The sequence below is a fragment of the Manis javanica genome, chromosome 8 (genome assembly GCF_040802235.1).
Source record: "Manis javanica isolate MJ-LG chromosome 8, MJ_LKY, whole genome shotgun sequence".
NCBI classification, from domain to species: domain Eukaryota; kingdom Metazoa; phylum Chordata; class Mammalia; order Pholidota; family Manidae; genus Manis; species Manis javanica.
In genome coordinates this window covers 113,510,807-113,529,890 of record NC_133163.1, presented here as the reverse complement: position 1 = coordinate 113,529,890, position 19,084 = coordinate 113,510,807, and the positions used below count along the sequence as shown (strand labels likewise).

Genomic DNA, 19,084 nt, shown 5'->3' with positions numbered 1-19,084 from the left:
AAGGAGCTATTAAAGGTTTTTCAGCAAGAAGTGAAATGATCAGAGTCTACACTGGGGTTCCTTGTTACACACTATTCTAAAACCAAATTTTTTTCTTATTTGGTTCATAATCATACATTCTTAGTTGATTATTGGTTTCTCCCACTAGACTTTTAAGTCCTGAAAGGACAGGGACCACGTCAAGCCTGGCACATAATATTCAAGCCTAGCACATAATATTACCTAAATGAATAAATAAAATTTATAATATATTGCAGCCTCTAGTATGAAATTCAGAAAGAGGCATTAACCATGGGGTTACTGCAATAATATACAGATGAAGGCCTGAACGAGGACAAGTGAAAATATGAAGCTAAATATCAAGATGTCTAGAATAATCCAAATTTAGTGAATGATTAGATGAGCTGGTGAAAAGAAAAAAGAACCAAATATGAGTCCAAAGTTTTGTGCCACAGCAACTGGGAGAACTGTAATGCTTAGGGGAGGAAAGGGTAGGTAGGTTTCAGAAACGATGGACTGGAGGTACATCTGAAAGCAGATGCCAACTAGAAAACTTTCCCCTTTTCATGTACACCTTTCAGATTCATATACACTGTAAGCTTCACAATTACAATTTCTCTTTCTACAGTTCCATTTCTGACACCATTCTTCAGGATCTACTGTAGAAGCATCAGTTTCAGAACAAAAACACATGCTGAATTTCACACCAAACCTCAGAGTTTGTAAATGAAATTTGCAAGGTACAATCTTGAACATCCACTTCTGCTCACATGAATGAAAGTTCATCCCAAACAAACCCAAAGTGCTCCACCTAAGAATGCTGCTAGGAACGTTGCTAGCAGCATACCAAAAGTCCACGGGCTGTACTTTGTACACAGAATAGAGCATACACTGCTGCCTTCCTCTACAAATATTGAACTATAGCCCAAGAAACTACACGTATCCGCATGCAATGTAGTACCAGCATATAATGCAGTACCAACAGGCAATGTGGCCTAAGTGTCGGAATCTGGATTTCATTCACGAGTGTTTTGATTTCCGAGGGCTGTGTGATACCTGTCTGGCCACTTTCCAATTCAATACCCTATGCTCTACTTGACACTTAAAAATTGAACACTTATTTACAGAAACTACCTATATTTCTAACCTACATCTTTCTAAAAATCTCACATTCAAGTGGAGAACTTCCCAAAATAACCTTTAGATTACCTGAAAATTAGTAGTGTGCTAGAGATGTCTGGGAATAAAGCAAAGTACTCCCAGGGCTTTTTCTAAGTCCAAAATAAACAACAGTTCCACCCACCAACTTTTTCTACTACTGACTGTTAAGTACAAGTTTAAAAACAGTGAATGTTTCTTCCAATGTTCAAAGGTAGATTAAACATGTTATTTTGTTATATTAGACAACCACCCAAAAAAGAAAGAAAAAAGGAAAAACTAAAAGACCATTATCCCCTTAACATTTAATAAGCAGCTGTTATTGGAAGTCCCAAATCTAAGAATTAACTGGGAAATGCTGATAAAAATACCAACTTGGTAAATTAACTTGGTTATACAATTTTACTCCTTTAAACTGCTTGAAAGCAAAGATTTCCTAACATTAATGTCAATTTCAAAGTTCCTACAGTCACCCACCAGCTTTCAAATCCTCAGTCCCTTTTGAGGGAATATCAGAGATTCCCCTTGTTAGTCATACTTCACCACATGTCACCAATTTAGTATTTTCACCATTAAAAATAATTTTATTTTCCGAACAAAACACAGTGGGCAACTCATATTTAATCCCAAGTTAATTCAAAGCAGGTTTTCCACTGACTGACCAAAAATGCAAAAATGCCCAATCCACCTCCACAATCAGTCCCATTTAGCTCAAAGATTTCAGATTTAAGAGATTTAAAGATATTAGATCCGTGACTGAATACACAAAATCATTTCTTATTAATATCTGGCAAATCCTTCCAGGTATGACTTCCTGCTCACAAGGTTCTTTTCCTGCAGCTTTCTGATTCTCACTCCTATGGCCTGAGCAGACTAGAAAAAGATACGGACAAACTGATGAACCTGCAGAATGAGGTACAAAACCCTCCAAAAGAAGGCAGCCTGAAAAAAAAGCCAGCAAAAGCTTGACAAACATTAAAGAGAAGTGGGAGTCAAGTTCCAGGGAACTAAGGCTGCACTCATGACCCCTTTGAATATGTGTATTTGAGAGAGAATTTAAAAACTGCCCATTTATGTCAACCATTTTTGTCCTGTTCCTCCATCACAATCTTGACATAAATTTCTCCACTAAATGGAATTTTAAAGATGATCTTGTCTAATATGCTCAATTTACAGATAAGTAAAAACAGAGGAGTGCCTAACGCACGGTCGCACAGCTAGTTAGAGGCATAATAAAGAGAACCTGCGTTTTATCACTCCCAATTCTATGCTTTTTCCTCTGTGGTCTGAAAAGCTGTATTAGCAAAGAAAACATATAACACTATTAAATCAGACAATAACTTAACTGAAACTAAGCCACATAAAGTAAAATTCATCCACAAAAAGAGAACAATGAGCTCTAACAGGAAATATCCCAAATTAAACAGAAAGCGGCATTTGTTCATGCAGTACAGGGGTTTCTCAAGGATACAACTTTGCATCTATTTTTGGAGCCATTTTATTAACTAACACCTGCTAGGATGTATGTCCTGTGCTTCCATCAAAACACACCTCCTTAAGAAGATGCCACAATGACATTTGGAGCAAAGTTTGAAAAGTGAAAACTTCTGGCACAGATAACGATGGTACAAAAGGAACCTACAAACATGGTGCCAACAATCAAGAAGAAAGGACTGAAGCTGGTGGAGATACTGCTCAGAGCAAGTAATTCTGAAAATGGGATAACAAGAAAAAAACAAGAGAGCAAAGTTGGCTAGACACTAATGACCAGAGAACACAAACAAAAAGAAGGCAGTTTCAGAGCTTGCCTGGCATCAGACAGCTCTCAACTGCAAAAGAAAGAAAGAAAAAATTCTCACAGAGACAAGAAAAAAATTACAGGTTTGCCCCTGAGTGATGGACTAGATATGACCTTATAGGTATTTGCCATCTCTTCTGGGACTCTGATCCAAGAACAAACAGAAAGAGAAGCATGAAAAATCAGCCCTGCTGGATCTGGAGTTCTGCCTTGACAAGATATAAAGCTCATTCATAGATCTGACTGTGCTCATGAGACTGCAGTTCAACTCCTGCTGCTAGAGCAAGGGGGGGAGGAAGGAAGAGAGAAAGGGGTGAGCGGGAAGGAGGTGGAGGATCTGGGTTGTGACTATAATAGCTACAGTAATTAGAGTGTTTCCAACCTGCTGGAGAAGTCTTCAGAGCAGAGAACTAGGATGCTCCCGAGATGGGGGAAGGGAGAAAGCATGAGGAAGCAAACTACTGAGAATGCCAGGAAAGTATATGGTGGTTTGTGAACAGTTTAAAACAAACAACTGTGATGGCTTCACAGAAGGAAATAAATAAGTTTATGTTCTTGCCCAGAAGTGAATGCTATACAAATAACTGCTAAGCTCCCACTTAAAGCTAGGTTACAAACCAGTTTTATGCAGATTCTTACAAATGTCCAACTTTGCAGTGGTCCATTGGCCTTGGGCTCACCACCCTTTCCCCTAATTAATCAATCAATCAAAATCTATGTCTCTATTTATCTAAATCTATATATCTATGCATCTAACTATTTGGATCTATGTGTCTGTCTTGGTCTCTCTCTGACAAACAGGTCAAACTTCCATTCTGCTTGGAAAAGGGATTTCTGAACTCCATAACAGTTCATATCACTTACTTCCCTTCAATCAATATTAATTCTCTGCAAATTCAATTAGATTGTGTATGTGTTTCAACAGGAGGAGCATATAACCTGTCAGCCTAGTACAGAAAAGGACTGAAGGGCACTAAAAGGTCAGGAAATAAACACCGAGTTGCTTGCTGATAAATTTTAGGGTCCATGGCACTGCCTACAATAGTGGCATGAACATGTGAAAGAAAAATAAAATCATATTTAACAGAAGATGATGATAACCTGTAAGAAAAATCTGGAAATTTGCAGAAAACTTAAAAACACAAGGTCCTCCAAATTGTAGAAAATGTTATACTTGTCGTTAAGATAAATATTTAGTTGAGATATTTCCCTGATATGATTTGGCCCTGTGGTTATGATTTGGTTCTAACAAGTGATATTAATCTCAATGCCAGAGAAAAGAGTTATACAGGTGCTGGGAGAAACTAAAAATGGAATAAAACAAACAACTGAGGAGATGCAAACTTCATGAGGAGAATTACATTCATAAAATAAAAACACATGCAAATTTCTTGAGTAAGGCATGCCAGATAGCTGGACACAAAAAGTCAATTACATCCTTTACATAAAACCTGCTGGCTATCCTCCCAGTGGGCTCTTTTTCACAACACTGAAAGCAAAGAATTTTCTTCTTCCCATCACCCCCTAATAAACAAGTACTAGAAACACTGAATTACCACTACATCGTTCCCATTCATAGGGCATAAAGCCAGAATTTACAGAAATACAATAGAGCCATCTAGGACCATGTTTAAGGCATGTTACTCAGTAATCTCAAAGAAACACAGAAAGAAAAACCTCTTTTCTCTATTCCATCATCATCTCACTAACAAACCAGTATCAGGCATTAAAAAATGTGAGACAAAGAGTAATTTCACACATATGAACTGAACCTAAACCACGGAAGACAAAGTATTTTCTCGTTACTGTGGCATGTGATTCTTCAACCACCTGCTCAATAATCTCTCTTTAGCTGCACAGCTGCTGCCAATTCCACATGCCCAGCTAGGCAGGTGCTTTGGTGAATTACCTGTTCCCTAGTGAAAAGAGTCCTTCACTGACTCTTAGTGAGCCCAGAATCTGCCAGTCAGCATCACCTATCTTCATTTTGTCTGTCACAGGCAACTTTCCTGAGAGATAGCATGAAGGCATATTTAGTACACAATTTGATTTTGTATTTTGTGGGGGTTTTGCTGTTCTTTGTTTTTTTTTAAAGGAAATTGATTTTTAAAAATCAAGTATAAGTGAGAATTCAGCTGCTGAAAATTTGCCACACAACATAAGGCTGCCTTATCTCAGAGTGGCCCCATCTGTCTGGCAGTATGCCCATCCATGACCAGTTTTCCACAAGGGAAATAACAATTGCTTAGTTACCTTTGCAGCAGGAGAAAAAGTGGCAGTAGAAGGCGCTAAGGTATCTGGCAGTAACGAGAGAATGAGTGAGAACTTCTGGAAGTTACACATCATTCTTCTCAAGCCTTCATGGCTGAGCCTGAGAAGTAGTGTTCCCAGTCAAATAAATAAGGAGTGGCACTTCCACTTGACAGAGCAATCAGTAAATCCCTCAACAAATTATCCTGTTCCAGTCATTTAGCTGCTATACGCTAATTGCCACAGAATTACTACCAGGAGCCAAAATTATGCTTCCATATCCTCACACAAAATAGCACTAATCTGTCCAACTATACAGACCTCTCACAAGGAAACGTTTTCCACCAAGAAGCTGGGGTAAGGGGTGGAATCCAAAGTGCTCACTGAAAGATGGCCACAATCATAAGAGTCATAAGACTTTTTGTGTCAAGGACCCAACTCTGAAACGACTAAATCTAATTAGGGCAAATTTAATCTTGAGGCTTCTGCCTTCACTGTCACCTAACAGAATTCAGAAATGAACATGAACAGCCCAAGAGCAACAAGCTTTGGACTCAGTTTAGCTAAGTTTTTGCTCAGAAACCTGGGACATACAGTTGGAAATAGTCTAAAGACAGACAACACACCTCTACTAAGACCTTAACACAGTTCTGTCATCAAGAAACATAAAGGTCAGAACAACATGTTCCCTAACAAAGCCCAACACCTAAGCAGTAAGTCATCATTTTAAGAAATTCTTTGAAGTAAAGGGATGAGGGAGGCAACATAGTCAGCCGACTCAGTCAGTACCTTTGAAAGACCTTTACCAAAACCAAGGGCTGAAGTTCGTATTCAGCAAGAGCCTATAGGAAATGGTTAGCTATTGTGTACACAGTGTATTGTGTATAGCTGCCCTCTCACAATGAGTTTGATTTTTCATCTCTTTTTAAAGAACATTTTTCTTTAATGTTGTAAATGGAAACCTCATTTCTAGTTGGGTAAATAATTTTTTACCCAACTAATAGTACCAAAATACTGTTTGGGCATATCTATGAGATATCTACAAGGACAGGGTTCCTTCTAGCTTGTTCTCATCCTCCTTTCTAATTCCAAAGACACTGAATGATTTTTTTTTTAAATGCTCATCAACTTGGCAAATTTCTCCCTAATACACAGGTAGATATGTACTTTCTGCACAATGAGCAAGTCACCTTTCATCAGAATGAAAGGTTGTTTTGTTTCCACAGCCTTTGCCCAGATAGGCAAATTCTGTGGCTTTTTTTGTTGTGCAATTATTATTGACCAGGAAGTCACCATTAAAAAGGTACTTGGTCCTTGACTCCCCTAGCTTAAACTTGCAAAGGCTTTTTAGCAGTATTCCTAAACAAATAAACAAAAATCATTGTATGAGTGTCCCATCTCTATAAAAAGAACTAAATATGATGGTACAAACAAGAGTAGAAACCTCCCTTTTGAGTCTTCTTCCTAAAAGGTCTGACACAAACATCAGGGTTGAGTCTCCCAGACACAATTCCTCCACAACTCACTACAGGCTAGCCAAAGAGGCAGGCACAACATGGCTGGCATCCCCTATTCTTCTGAAAAATGTGTGCCAATGAGCCCTGCATTGTTCCTCACTCAAAAAGAAGAGCCTTTCTGTCTGGCCTCCTCCAATGGCAAGCCCCAGTTTGGAAAAGGAAGAAAATGGCACTGAGGAGCCTGGGAGATGGAGCATATCCAAAGCTCTCAGACAAGACTTGAACCTATGACCTTCACTGTGTACACAATAGGCGGGTGAGAGGGACCGGTTTATCTCTGCAGCAGCAGTTCTCAGCCCTGGGGTAGCACTCCCGATAGAATGACACAGACTATTGTGTGTGGCAGCAGAACAGTCATCTCACAGCAGCCTAAACCAGCACTCCCTCCCCCAAGACAAAGCAGCAGGGGTGAAATTAACTCAAGGCTGCAGAGCAAAGCCCAATACAGAAAAGAGAGGCCTGTGGGGGACTAGGGACTCTCCTCAACCCTGGGGCCCTGTACACATGGCTGGAAACAGACAGGCTTTCTCCCCCATCTTTCCCACTCTCATTTAGGCAGGAAGCTGTTTCTTAGGGAATTTAATCATCTGTGATTTGTTCAGAAATACTCCTCCCGAAGGGATCTGATCTCTCCACCCTGTGTGAGCCTAATTCCTAGAAGCTGAAATGACTGTTTGCTGCTGCCTGTTTCACAAACACACATTAATTGGTCAGATGTGTCTCCTCCTCCTCAACCCCAGAGGGAGGAAGGAGAATCTGAGCAAAGCAGAGATGATCCAACCGTAATTACACATAAAGGGAAAAGAGGGCAGCACGGGTTTTCCGAACAGGACAGGGTCACAAATTCTCCCGGGGGTACAAGGATAGCAGTTAAGGGCCAGGCCCAGGGATCCCTCCATCTTGAAGAAAAGGACAGGAGTAAATGTGACCTGAAGACTGCAAGGAGCACACATCCACCACCTACCTACTGCTCTCCCGGCCACCTTGCTCCCCCATCCTGGGCCGCGCACACGTCCTACTGGCTCCCGACCCTTCGCTCTACCCCCCGATTCCCTGACGAGACCCGGCCTCCCTGGGCCCCCACAACCTGGCCAGGCCCTAACCCCTCTCGGGCACCCCTACCCTCGGGTTGAACCGGCCCCGGCCACGCTTTGAACTTCACCCTGCGCCCCTCGATGCCCCCTCCCCCACCCACGCAGCGACCCCTCCTCCCCCCAAACACACCTCCCCCTCGCTCCGCCCCGGCCCCCAACCCCCACTTCTTCCGTCGACCGCCGCTACCCCCGGCCCCACTCAGCGCCGCCGCCTCTCTCCTCCCCCAGCCCCGGCTCCACACAAAGCTCCGGACTCACCGCGCGGCCGGTCCCGGGAGCCGCCACCTCAGCCCGCCGGGGGCCCCGGGCCGTAGAGCCGCCGCTGCTACGGAGCCCAGGCCGCCATCCGTTCCCGTGGCCCCTCCCCCCACCCCACCCCGTCTGGGCTCCGGCTCTCCGCCCCCTCTCGGCGCCGCTCCGCCCCGCCCGGCCGGTGCCGCTGTGTCCGGGGCCGCGGGTCCCTCAGCCGCCGCCGCCGCCGCTGCCGCCGCCGCCGCCGCCGCGATCCGGGACAACCAGAGCTGCCCGGAAGACCAGGACACTGGACTGTCGGGCCCTCGGATCCGGACTCCGGGCTAGTGTGGAGTCTGGAGCGGGAGAGCACAGGGGAAACCCGGAATCTGGATAAGGGACCCAAATCCTGGGTCTCGTTATGCGCGGTCACACGGAGCCCGGATTAGAAAGTCGTAGCTCTGGGAATGCTGGAAAACCCGGCGAGCCGGTTAAAACACAGATACACTCGAAGAAACCCGGATTGCGGAGTTCGAACCTAACGCTCTCCCCTCGTGGAAAGAACTCTCGGCGGACCGGAGTTCCTCGCAGAGCGGTCTCTGGGGAAGTATCGTACCTTAAACACAGAAGACACCAGTTCTGTAGGTGTCCCTCAACCTTCAACCGCACGGAGAGGAAAGAAAGGACCATGAAAGGTGTGAACATAAACATCCACGAAGGACGGAAGAGCAAGCACAGCCCGTGATGGTTTCATCCATTTTAGCTCTTGGTTCATCAAAGTAACAAACCCCTAATTTTTTATTTTATTTTACAATTTCTTTTAGGATTACCCCCTGTTTTCCTCTCCAAAGTACCCTTTGTCTCTTTTCACCTGACCATCCTGTATCACCCAATTTTGTTGCTTTATTATCTAAAAGTCCTATTCTGTCCTTCTCCAACCCACCATTCTAACAATTTTTTTCTTATACTGTCATTCATCTCTGCCCAGCACAGTACCTAGTACACAGTAGGCATTCAGTCCCTGTTTAAGTGAACCCTCCTACCCACCTCACTGGTGAAACATACTTTTCATGACCTCCTCCCTAAAACTTCACCTTCTTCCATAGTTACCTTAATTCTCAAGTCTCCGAACGTCTTAGCCCCTGTTATGTTCTTCCTGTGTCCTTGAACATCCTAGCTCTGCAATTTTCATCTTTCCTTTCTTTCCTTATCCTGAGGCATCCTTCAACAGTGCCACTCAAGATAGCAGGTGGTTTGGGGATAGAGCCAGGTCATAAAACTCCTTTACTCTCCATCTCTACGCACACATACCCTGAGGGCTGGGAGAGGTTAATGGCTAGAGATGAGCACTAAGCCAGTCTGGAACACCAATATTCACCGTGCTCAAGTACAGTACAAGGACAGAACTGATCCCAGACGCCACCAGCAAACTTGCAATCTGTAACGGGTGATGTTACAAGTGAGGATTCTGCCAGTTAGCAGGTACAGAAAGAGTAGGGTTTAGCATTTTAGACTTGAGTATGACTTAAGTGGTCATCTCCTACTGAAGAGCATGACTCTACCACTGGAGAGGACTAGAATGCAAAAATAGGGAACAAGGGAAAGTAAAAAAGTCCTACAGTGAGCCCCAATTTTTAGCCAAAGTTCTCAAGCTAGAAGAACCACTAAAAATCTTCATGTGATTGATGTCCTACACAGTAAAAGAAACAAGTTGATTTCCTGTACCGCTGGAAGAAGCGATTGGCAAATTATGACCCAGAGGGCTCACTGCCTGTTTTGGTATGTCCCATGAGCTAAGAATGGTTCTTACATTTTTAAATGGCTGAGAAATAATCAAAGGAAGACTATTTGTGGTGAGAAAATTATACGGAATTCAAATTTCAGTGTCTGTAAAGTTTTATTGGCTCATAGCCCTCATCTCTGTATTGTCTATGGATTCATTTGTACTACAATACTTGTAACAGAACTGTATCGCCTGTGAAGCCTAAAACATTTGCTATCTGGCCCTTTACAGAAAAAGTGTGCTCCAACTCCAAACAAGCAGTCATCCGATTGAACTTTTTTGCAGTGATGGAAATGTTCCATGTTTGTGCTGTCCAATTCAAAAGTCATTAGCCACATATGGCTGTTCGAACACTTGAAATCTGGTTAATGTAACTGTAGAACTGAATTCTTAATTTCATTTGAATAACCACATGTGGCTAGTGGCTACCATATTAGAAAGTACAGCTCTAGACTCTTCTCAAATCTGTACTGACATGTTTTGCCTCTTGTCCCAACATCTCACTTCTTTCCGGCGACACACCTCTGTATGGATTCTCAGTCTTTTTAACCCCATTCTCCTCGTAACCCCCCTACACATCTTATTTTTATCTGACTCCAAGCTAGGGTACAACATTTACTACATTTTCTTTCTGGAGTCTCCATTGTTACAAACTGAAATCTGAAATCTAATCAGTTTACCAAGTTTCACCTCATGAATTAATCCACATTATGTGCACATACATAAATGGATAGACATTTACAAAAGTTTCTTCATGTCAGAGGATGGCACTGTGGCTATGTTCTTTCTTCTCTGCATGAAAGAAGTAGAAAAGCCCTGCACATGCTGGGTCCCTTGTTGCTGCTGGAGCCTGTGATATGGATCACATCCCTCCAAACACATTCACAGAAGCTGAGAACAGCAGATGTGTACTTGCTATTTGAATCTCAAGGAAAAAAGAAATCCATCATCACAGGACCTTCTTTCCTTCCCCCAGGCCTAATAAACTAAAGTTAGCTGATTCTCTAGTTTAATAGATGCTTGCTTTTTTACTGGCCTTTTCTAGCTGGGCAAGAGAACAACCCTCATACTGTCTTGATCTTGGCTAGGAGCTCTAGCAAAGGCATTAAAAACAAATTTACCAAACTAAACAAAATCCACATAAATGGGCTTTAGTAGAGACAGTAAAGTAGAAAGAGAGTGGGGGGTTATTACTCATAAAAGCCATAACTTTGTAATTCTTTTTAAATTTACAAAGTTTAAAATTTTCACACCTACTCCTATGACAAAGTGGGTTTCTGTAAACTTCTGGCTTAAAAAGAGGGACCCCTAGTTTTCTTCCCCAGATTAGCTTTAGCAATAAAAAAACAAAAAATGAAAAAACTCTTACTCCATTCCAAGTATCTGACTGCAAGGCCAAACTTCCTAAATCCTGACAGAAAAAGTCTCCAATTTCTTTATATCCTACTCTGAGCTTATATAATTGAGACTGGGTCCTGCCTAGAAAAACAGAAACACTGAATCCTTTAGGTACTGTACAACTGAGAGCCACTGAACCCAACCATCCAAAAGGGGGCGCAGATATTTAGGCTGCAGAGGAAAACCAGTTAAGAAATGTGAAACTTCCCTAATGCCAAGCTGTCCCAGAGTTACAGGGTCAGTGCAAAGTGTTGTAAAGAACTGAGAGGCTATTCCTGGGCAAGTTGGTTCTCAGGCCGCTAAGAATTTCCACTAGGTCTTAAATTATGCTATTCATCACCAAGCAACTGAAGGCCATCTACCCCAAAGTCTCTCCCATACTTTCTCCCTGGTGTCCCACAAATAAAAGAGAGATCTTATACTACCACCATGTGAACTAAAGACAGGCTTTCACAGTTTAACCATGAAAAGGAGAAGTTTCCAAGTCATTCTGCCATTTCCTCATGTGGCTCTAGCTGTGTATTTTGGATGCTGAGGTGGGTGTAAACTTGTAAAGTTCTTGTGAACTGTCTTATCACAGCACACAAAATGGTTGCATAACCTGAACTCTTGTAGCTCCTGATGTTTTTCTTTAGGCATGCACACACAATCTGTCCAGCTGGGAAAATCAATCCAGATTGCTCTGTGCTCAGACCATCATTCACATAAAAAAGCAAAAAAAATTTTTTTTTTGCTTCCTAGGCTCTTCACCACCTGCCTTTCAGTTTTATTTTGGTATTAAGAAGACCAGAGTATTCCAGTACAGAATTCAAGGTGCTACTGCTTTGTAAACTATTAACTGCAGAGTGAACCCAGAGTTTCTTTATTAGCAATATTAGGGTCACGGAAAAAAACACAGAGACGTTTTTCCCTAAACAAGTGCCATTAGCTGTCCTTTCCACTTTCCCTACAAAAGTTGAACAGGAAAAGAAAGAGAACATGGCATGTTTGCATTGCCAGAACAAGAATCGGGTGGGTTTTCCCTGGGAATCCAGAGTGATCAGGCACCCACAAAACCACTGCCTAGAGCTGTGCAACAAGCAGGGTTCACAGTTGAGTGAACACCAATGCATATGAGTGGAGGCATTTCAATGCAAATAAACGCTGAATATGAAGGATTAAAGAAAGGGGAAATTAATCTTTTTCATAACACATGGCACTTTTTTTCTCTCCCTTGCACTCTCTTTTTTAAGTCATGCACACAACTGATGGAGGGAATCCAACTTCCTCAGTGTAATGGTACTGCCTTACAAAAAGCAGAACATACACATTTAAGACCATGAATTTCCTGAGGATGCCAGCAACTGTACTGACAGTACTTCTGAGCAGCCTCTGAAAAAAGTGCTTCACTAAGTGGGGCCACACTGACTCGTAAAAATCTCATTTCAAACCAGTCTCCTATTTTTCCAAAGCTCATAGCTTCCTGGGGTGTGCGTGGTTCAAAGGGCTTGGTTTCAGCATTTGTCAGAATTTGGATGCATTTTCTGACGGAACTTAATTTTTCCGTTTGTTTCTAGCTGCCCCATCCAACTGAAGCTTTGGCAATACCAAAAAAATTTATAAGGCAGTTTCATGCTGCATTAGCAGGTAGCTCCATCTCCTTCAGGCTGATTCTCTTATGTCCTAATGTCTCAAACCAAAGAACAAAGTGGCAGCACCTCTTCTGGTTGTGCCTTGCAGAAGTATAAAATAAAATCTGCCAACAAAGGTTACTCAGCTTTTGAAGACTGTTCACTTCAAGGGATGTTGGACTGGAGCAGAAAACGTTAAATCCTTTGGTCCTTTCACAGGTTTGTATTACACACAGGATTTCTCAAACATCTTAATACTTGGTACCAGGCTATCACTTTGAAAAGAAACTTTAAAAATCAAGTGGTCTCTCAAAAAATCATTAGCCTATGTTAAGAATTTTCCTAACTACAAATCCAAACCTCAGAGAGGAAAGTAATTTCCAACTTGTTCCTTTCTCTTCTGATACCATTCTGAGAAAAATGTCAAAGACCTGAAATTTTTTAACAGTTTTTATAAATAATGTATTCAAAGATTTTGACCCACTACATAAAGAGTAAGAACCCCACTCTTTAAGAAAAATATACAGATTTTGTTAAGAGTTCAAAGTCTGAGAGGTTTAAGCCTGATGCTACGCCTTTAGATTTCTATTGCTTCAATTCCAAAAGACCAGTGGATAGCAATTTTAGTACACAAAACTCCACTATGCTGTATAGCTCCTTTTCTCCTGGGTCAGACAGCTTTATTCTGCTTCATTAACCCCTTCTTTGCTCCTTGATGGATCTTGGAATCCAGTTTCCCTGTAAGGGAGAAAAAGAAGCCTCATTATTTATTTTTTATATTTGCAATGCAAATCTTTCACGGCCTCCTAGGTCTTCTGGTACTGGTGTCCTGTCCCATTCAATTATCTTGCTTCAGGACTCAGATACTTGCAAACTTCAGAGTTTCAGTGTGTAAGAATAAGGAAGCTTGTGGGAACACTGTACAGGGATACACAAACATGCACGTACACATGAGTATTTGCCTAAGGAACCTAAGAAGTTAGTATTTCTAATTTTGTTGCTACTAGGGGAACAACATCATGTTTTCAGGGTGTCTGACGCTAAGGCAAGTTTTTAAAGAACACATAAAGGAAGGCATCTCACACAGTGGGAAACCCATTTCTCTGACCTGTTAACTGGCTGAGCATAATGCATGAACCTCCCTCACAGAGACAAAAACAGTTCAATTCACCTCTTTGCTGCCTTGGATTTAATAGGGAGAGTGACCTCAAACAGCTGAGTAGAATCCACAAGACTGCTTTACTGACAAAGGGCCCCTATCACCAGCTAAGAAGGGCAAAGGTCATAGGCTATATGACTCCTCTAAGTGTTAAAATTAGGAAACAAGCAACCTTCCTGTCTCAGGTGACCCTACTGAGAGGTACTTCATTGATGTGGTTTCTGACCTCTGACTCCGATCTACCAGGATAGTCTGCTTCAGTGGTAGCAGTTTCAGGAGCCACACAACTCACGAAGAGACTCTTCACAGAATTCCTGTCTATCTGACCTGAGAACACAGCTTGCAGGTTGCTTTCTTCCACAAGAAGTCTCATTTAAGCCAACAGCAATGCTGACTCTGATAACAGAGCCGGCTCAGTTCAGCCTCAGCACTTAAAAAAGAAAAAAAAGAAGAAAAAAAAACACGGAACCTCTCTTCGAGGACAGTCAGTTGTACTACAGGCCCATACCCACAACCATTAGCCCTAATATGTTATGATTTTCATTTGTGACAACAGTCAGGTATAAGAGAAACAGCAGTGAACCAGAAGACAGGAGGCCCAGGTTCTAATCCAGCCTTGCGGATTAACTATCTGTATAACCTGGGGCAAGTCATTCAGTCTCTCTAGACTTCAGAAATACCCTCATTTGTCTAACTAAGATAAGAATACATGTCCTGACTACTGCACAAGGGGACTGTGAGAAAAATGCCCTTAACCTAACAAATTGCCCTGTTTTCTTAAGTTTTTTTTTTTCCCCCCTCCTCATCTCTCTAGGGCTACACCTGCCTCTGGAATAACATCACTTCCCTTTCTGGGCTTCCTCAGAAACCAACACTAAGTGATACCCTGAATGCTGGCCATAACAGTCACAATGCTGTTGATTTTAATTTGGGCTTTAGAGCACAGAGCATTCCCAGGGATTTAGGAGTTCTTTCATCCCCCAGGCTGCCTGGCTGGAAATCCAAACATGTGCCAGCAATCTGGCAAAGAGCCCTATTACTGGCAAGTTTGCCTTTGTATCCCTAACACTACCATAGTGACTGCCAAATGGTAGCTGCTCAATAAATGTTTCATCAAATGAATTAAACAAAGAAGGTAGACACTACAAATTTTAAGATCTTTACATTACAGGGACTGCTAAGTAACTAAGTAAAAGTAAGAATAGCAGATATTATATAAAAATGGTGGTATCCAGAGGTATACAGAAGTATTGCATCCCATACAACTTTAAAGGACGAGCTAGGACAGAATTTAAAATTCCTCCTAGGACTCCAGACTTCTAGTTTTCTGTATGAATAAATTGGAAGATCCAGATCCTCTTTTGAGTCCTGAGATTACCTAGCTGTATAACCTTGCGGAAGTCATCTGCTCAATTTTCCATGCTAAGAGGAAACTGGACTACATAATACAGAAGGCCCCTTCCAGTTCCATGACATTGAGCCCTAAAAATGAAATGTATATTGGACTAAGATGCTTCTGAGGCAATCAGATAAAGTGAAAAGAGCAGGAAACCTAGAGGTAGAAAGATGTGAGCATCTTTCTGTAAGTCTGTTTATTCAACTGAAAAATGAAAGGAGGAAAATATTCTAGTAACTTACAAAGTTATTGACAGGATTACAGCTAACATAAGTGCTTTCTATATATCAAGCATTGTGCTAAGTATTTTACATACACCAAGCCATTTAATCAAATAAAATATTGAAATAATATATATTAAAGTACTTCATAAACTCAAAAGTTTTCTTAACAAGTAAGGATAGTTGTATTGTTCATGCTGAGGCATGGGAGTTGTGTTTTGTAGTTATGGTCTAGTTTTACTTTTCATTTACCACACAGCTGTAGGCAAGTCCTTTAACTACATTTATTTCAGGTTCCTCATATTTAAAAAAAAGAGATATTACCTTCTTCACATGCTCAAAGCTTTACTGAATAAGAACATTCTAAGTATCATTTTCGGAAAACTCCACTCTGATTGTGAAAGCCTTCAAGTAAGACCAGCTCAAGTTAGATCAACTCAGAAGAAAACACTCAATGGTAGGCAAACTAATCTCTAGCTTCAATGATGGTGTCATAAAATGTAAAACTAATAGGAGGAAGGAGATAAGAGGAGGAAGAATTTCCAGGGCATTCCCAGAGATTCTGAAATTCTTTCATTTCTAGGCTGCCTAAGAAAACTATACATGTGCCAGCAATCTGTGAGGCCCTTACAAGTAAGGATTTCTGTGCATCCCTAACATCTACCCAAGTGACTACCAATAGTGGCAATTCTTAGGCCAGCTGCAGGCAATGAATGAATGGGACAGGGGCTTCTTGCATGAAGAAGCACTCTCAGGGCTGCCCTTGTAATGCAAGAACTCTGAACTCTTCTAGTTCAGCCTCACCTTTCAAGATTTGGGATCTGGACAGTTAACTGCAGTAACATACAGCACCTTCTCTTAAAAGCAGAGTGATGATGTTTAGTTTCTGTATTTCTCCAATATTTTTACATTTGGCACTTAGAACATTTCAGTGTCAAACCACATAATCATGTCCAGAAGAAATTTAAACGCATGTGCAGCAGATGGGCAAGAAGTTAAAAGGGGAAAAAGTGCTTGTCATCAATCGATATAACTCTCAGGGATTTTCACATGCTTTGCATAAGATATAAGGCCATATTACATAAGTTTACAGAGCACATAGTTCATTTAAAGTAAAAGATTTCCTTTACTTCTTTGAGCATTCAACCTACATATTCTACTAATCTTAACTTGCTTTTTCATTTCCTAATTTGAGCAGACACCCAGCCAAGTGATATAGTGCACATTGCTCTTTTCTGAATTATTTCAGTTTCAAGAAACAATTATCCTCAGGTTGAGCAAGCTCAACTTTCTGTGTCTAAAACCATAAATTAAAATATATACCTTTAATTTAAGGGATATATGTATATACATATACACACGTGATACAACATGTAAATAGATTGTATTCTAAAAGTTTATTTGCAAGTCATAAATTTGGAACTTGGAATATATTTCTCATAGAACTAATCTATAAAAAGTGGTTAGGTGCCATATCTCCTTGGGCAAGGGAAACAAAATAAAAAATGAACAAGTGGGACTACATCAAACTAAAAAGCTTCTGTACAGCAAAGGACCCATGAGCAGAATAAAAAGGCATCCTACAGTATGGGAGAATATATTTGTGAATGATTTATCTGACAAGGGGTTAACATCCAAAATATATAAAAAACTCACACACCTCAGCACCCAAAAAACAAATAACCTGATTAAAAAATGGGCAGAGGATCTGAACAGACATTTCTACAAAGAAGAAATATGGATGGCCAACAGGCACATGAAAAGATGCTCCACATCACTAATTATCAGGGAAATACAAATTAAAACCACTATGAGATATCATCTCACACCAGTTAGGATGGCCAACATCCAAAAGACAAGAAAGAACTAATGCTGGTGAGGATGCAGAGAATGGGGAACCCTTCTATACTTTTGGTGGGAATGTAAATTGGTTCAACCCTTGTGGAAAGCAATATGGAGGTTCCTCAAAAAAGTAAAAACAGAAATACCAGTTAAATGACCCAGGAATTCCACTCCTGGGAATTTACCCAAAGAAAATAAGATCTCTGATTCAAAAAGACATAAGCACCCCTATATACAATAGCCAAGATACGGAAGCAACCTAAGTGTCCATCAGTAGATAAATGGATAAAGAAGAGGTGGTACATATACACAATGGGATATTATTCAGCCATAAAAAGAAAAGAAATCCTACCATTTGCAACAACATGGATGGAGCTAGAGGGTATTATTCTCAGTGAAATAAGCCAGGTGGAGAAAGACAAATACCAAATGACTTCACTCATTTGTGGAGTATAAGAACAAAGCAAATCTGAAGGAACAAAATAGCAACAGACTCGCAGACACTGAGGAGGGACTATTGGTTACCAAAGGGAAGGGGTTGGGAAGGATGGGTGGGGAAGGAAAAGGGGGTAAGGGGCACTATAACTGGCAAACACAATACAGGTAGGTCACAGGGAAGGCAATACAGCACGGAGAAGACAAGTCATGACTCTATAGCATCTTACTACACTGACAGACAGTGTCTGCAATAGAGGGGGTGAGGACTTGATAATATGGGTGAATGTTGAAACCACAATGGTGTTTATGTGAAACCATCATAAGATTGTATATCAATGATACTTAATAAAATGAAATAAAATAATTTTTTAAAAGTGGCTAGGTTCCCAAATCATCACACATAAACATTTAAGCCATGGGACTGTAATTAAAGGAGAGCATTGATATATTAGTATTGTAGAACTTAACCACTTATGTATATTTAGAAGAAAATGTGCAGCAGTCCAAATTAAGAGCCAAGTATGCATTTTCCCCTGTGGCAGTGGCAGTAAAGACAGTTGTGAGCTACTGGAAGTGGCTCCTGTGGCTTAAGGTTATGAAGTTCTGGCAGAGTGTAAGGTTTTCAGAGAAGGTAAAGAGGAATGAAGGTTAAAGGAATGAGGAGTGCTGGGAATAGATACTTCAGACCAGACTAAATCCTCATGTAGGTTGGCTCCCTCTCAAAAGCAATTTTTTTCTGAGACACAGAGGAATTAGTCAACTTAATTCTTTATTTTTTTTTTAGTTTTGGCTAACTTTGTTTTGACCAATGCTTCACCTTGTCTGGTCTACCATGGAAGAAGCTGTTGTCTCACAATTTCTCTCCAGCCTTGCTGTCCCTAAAACAAACACAGCCCATTTTAGCTTTTTAAAGCTTTTAACTAACAGAAACAGTGGGGAAAAGACAAGAGGCTATTAAAGTTTTCTCCTAAGAATATCACTCTATTAAACCCCTATTAAACCTTACTGAGAAAAATGAAGGCCAAATATGTACTGAAGGTAGGTCTCTGGGTAGAGAAAGTACTGAAGTAAAACATTTCAGAGAAATATCTAATATGTGTACACAAAACATTTTCTCACAGTATCGTAAGCAGCAGATGAAAACCAAGATAGGGGAGGAAGCTAAGAAAAGGTAACTGGGACAAAAGAT

General features: G+C 41.1%; 2 protein-coding genes across 9 annotated transcripts in view; both read right to left on the bottom strand.

Moving 5' to 3' along the window:
• Nucleotides 1–8,233, bottom strand: part of ZNF609 (zinc finger protein 609) — a 299,633-nt gene extending 291,400 nt beyond the window's left edge. For 5 of the 6 annotated variants that reach the window (XM_073211989.1, XM_073211988.1, XM_073211986.1 and 2 more), the window contains exon 1: nucleotides 8,076–8,233. The gene's annotated coding sequence lies outside the window, so the exon portion shown is untranslated. The remainder of the gene's footprint in view (nucleotides 1–8,075) is intronic. The other variant, XM_073211991.1, reaches the window with a different exon arrangement.
• Nucleotides 8,234–13,273: 5,040 nt separating this feature from the next.
• TRIP4 (thyroid hormone receptor interactor 4) overlaps nucleotides 13,274–19,084 on the bottom strand; it is a 59,924-nt gene continuing 54,113 nt past the window's right edge. For all 3 annotated transcript variants that reach the window (XR_012120739.1, XM_037006065.2, XM_037006066.2), the window contains one exon: nucleotides 13,274–13,577. Coding sequence is in view for 2 of the 3 variants with exons in the window: in XM_037006065.2 (XP_036861960.2) it covers nucleotides 13,510–13,577 (68 nt within the window). In the remaining variant the exon portion in view is untranslated. The remainder of the gene's footprint in view (nucleotides 13,578–19,084) is intronic.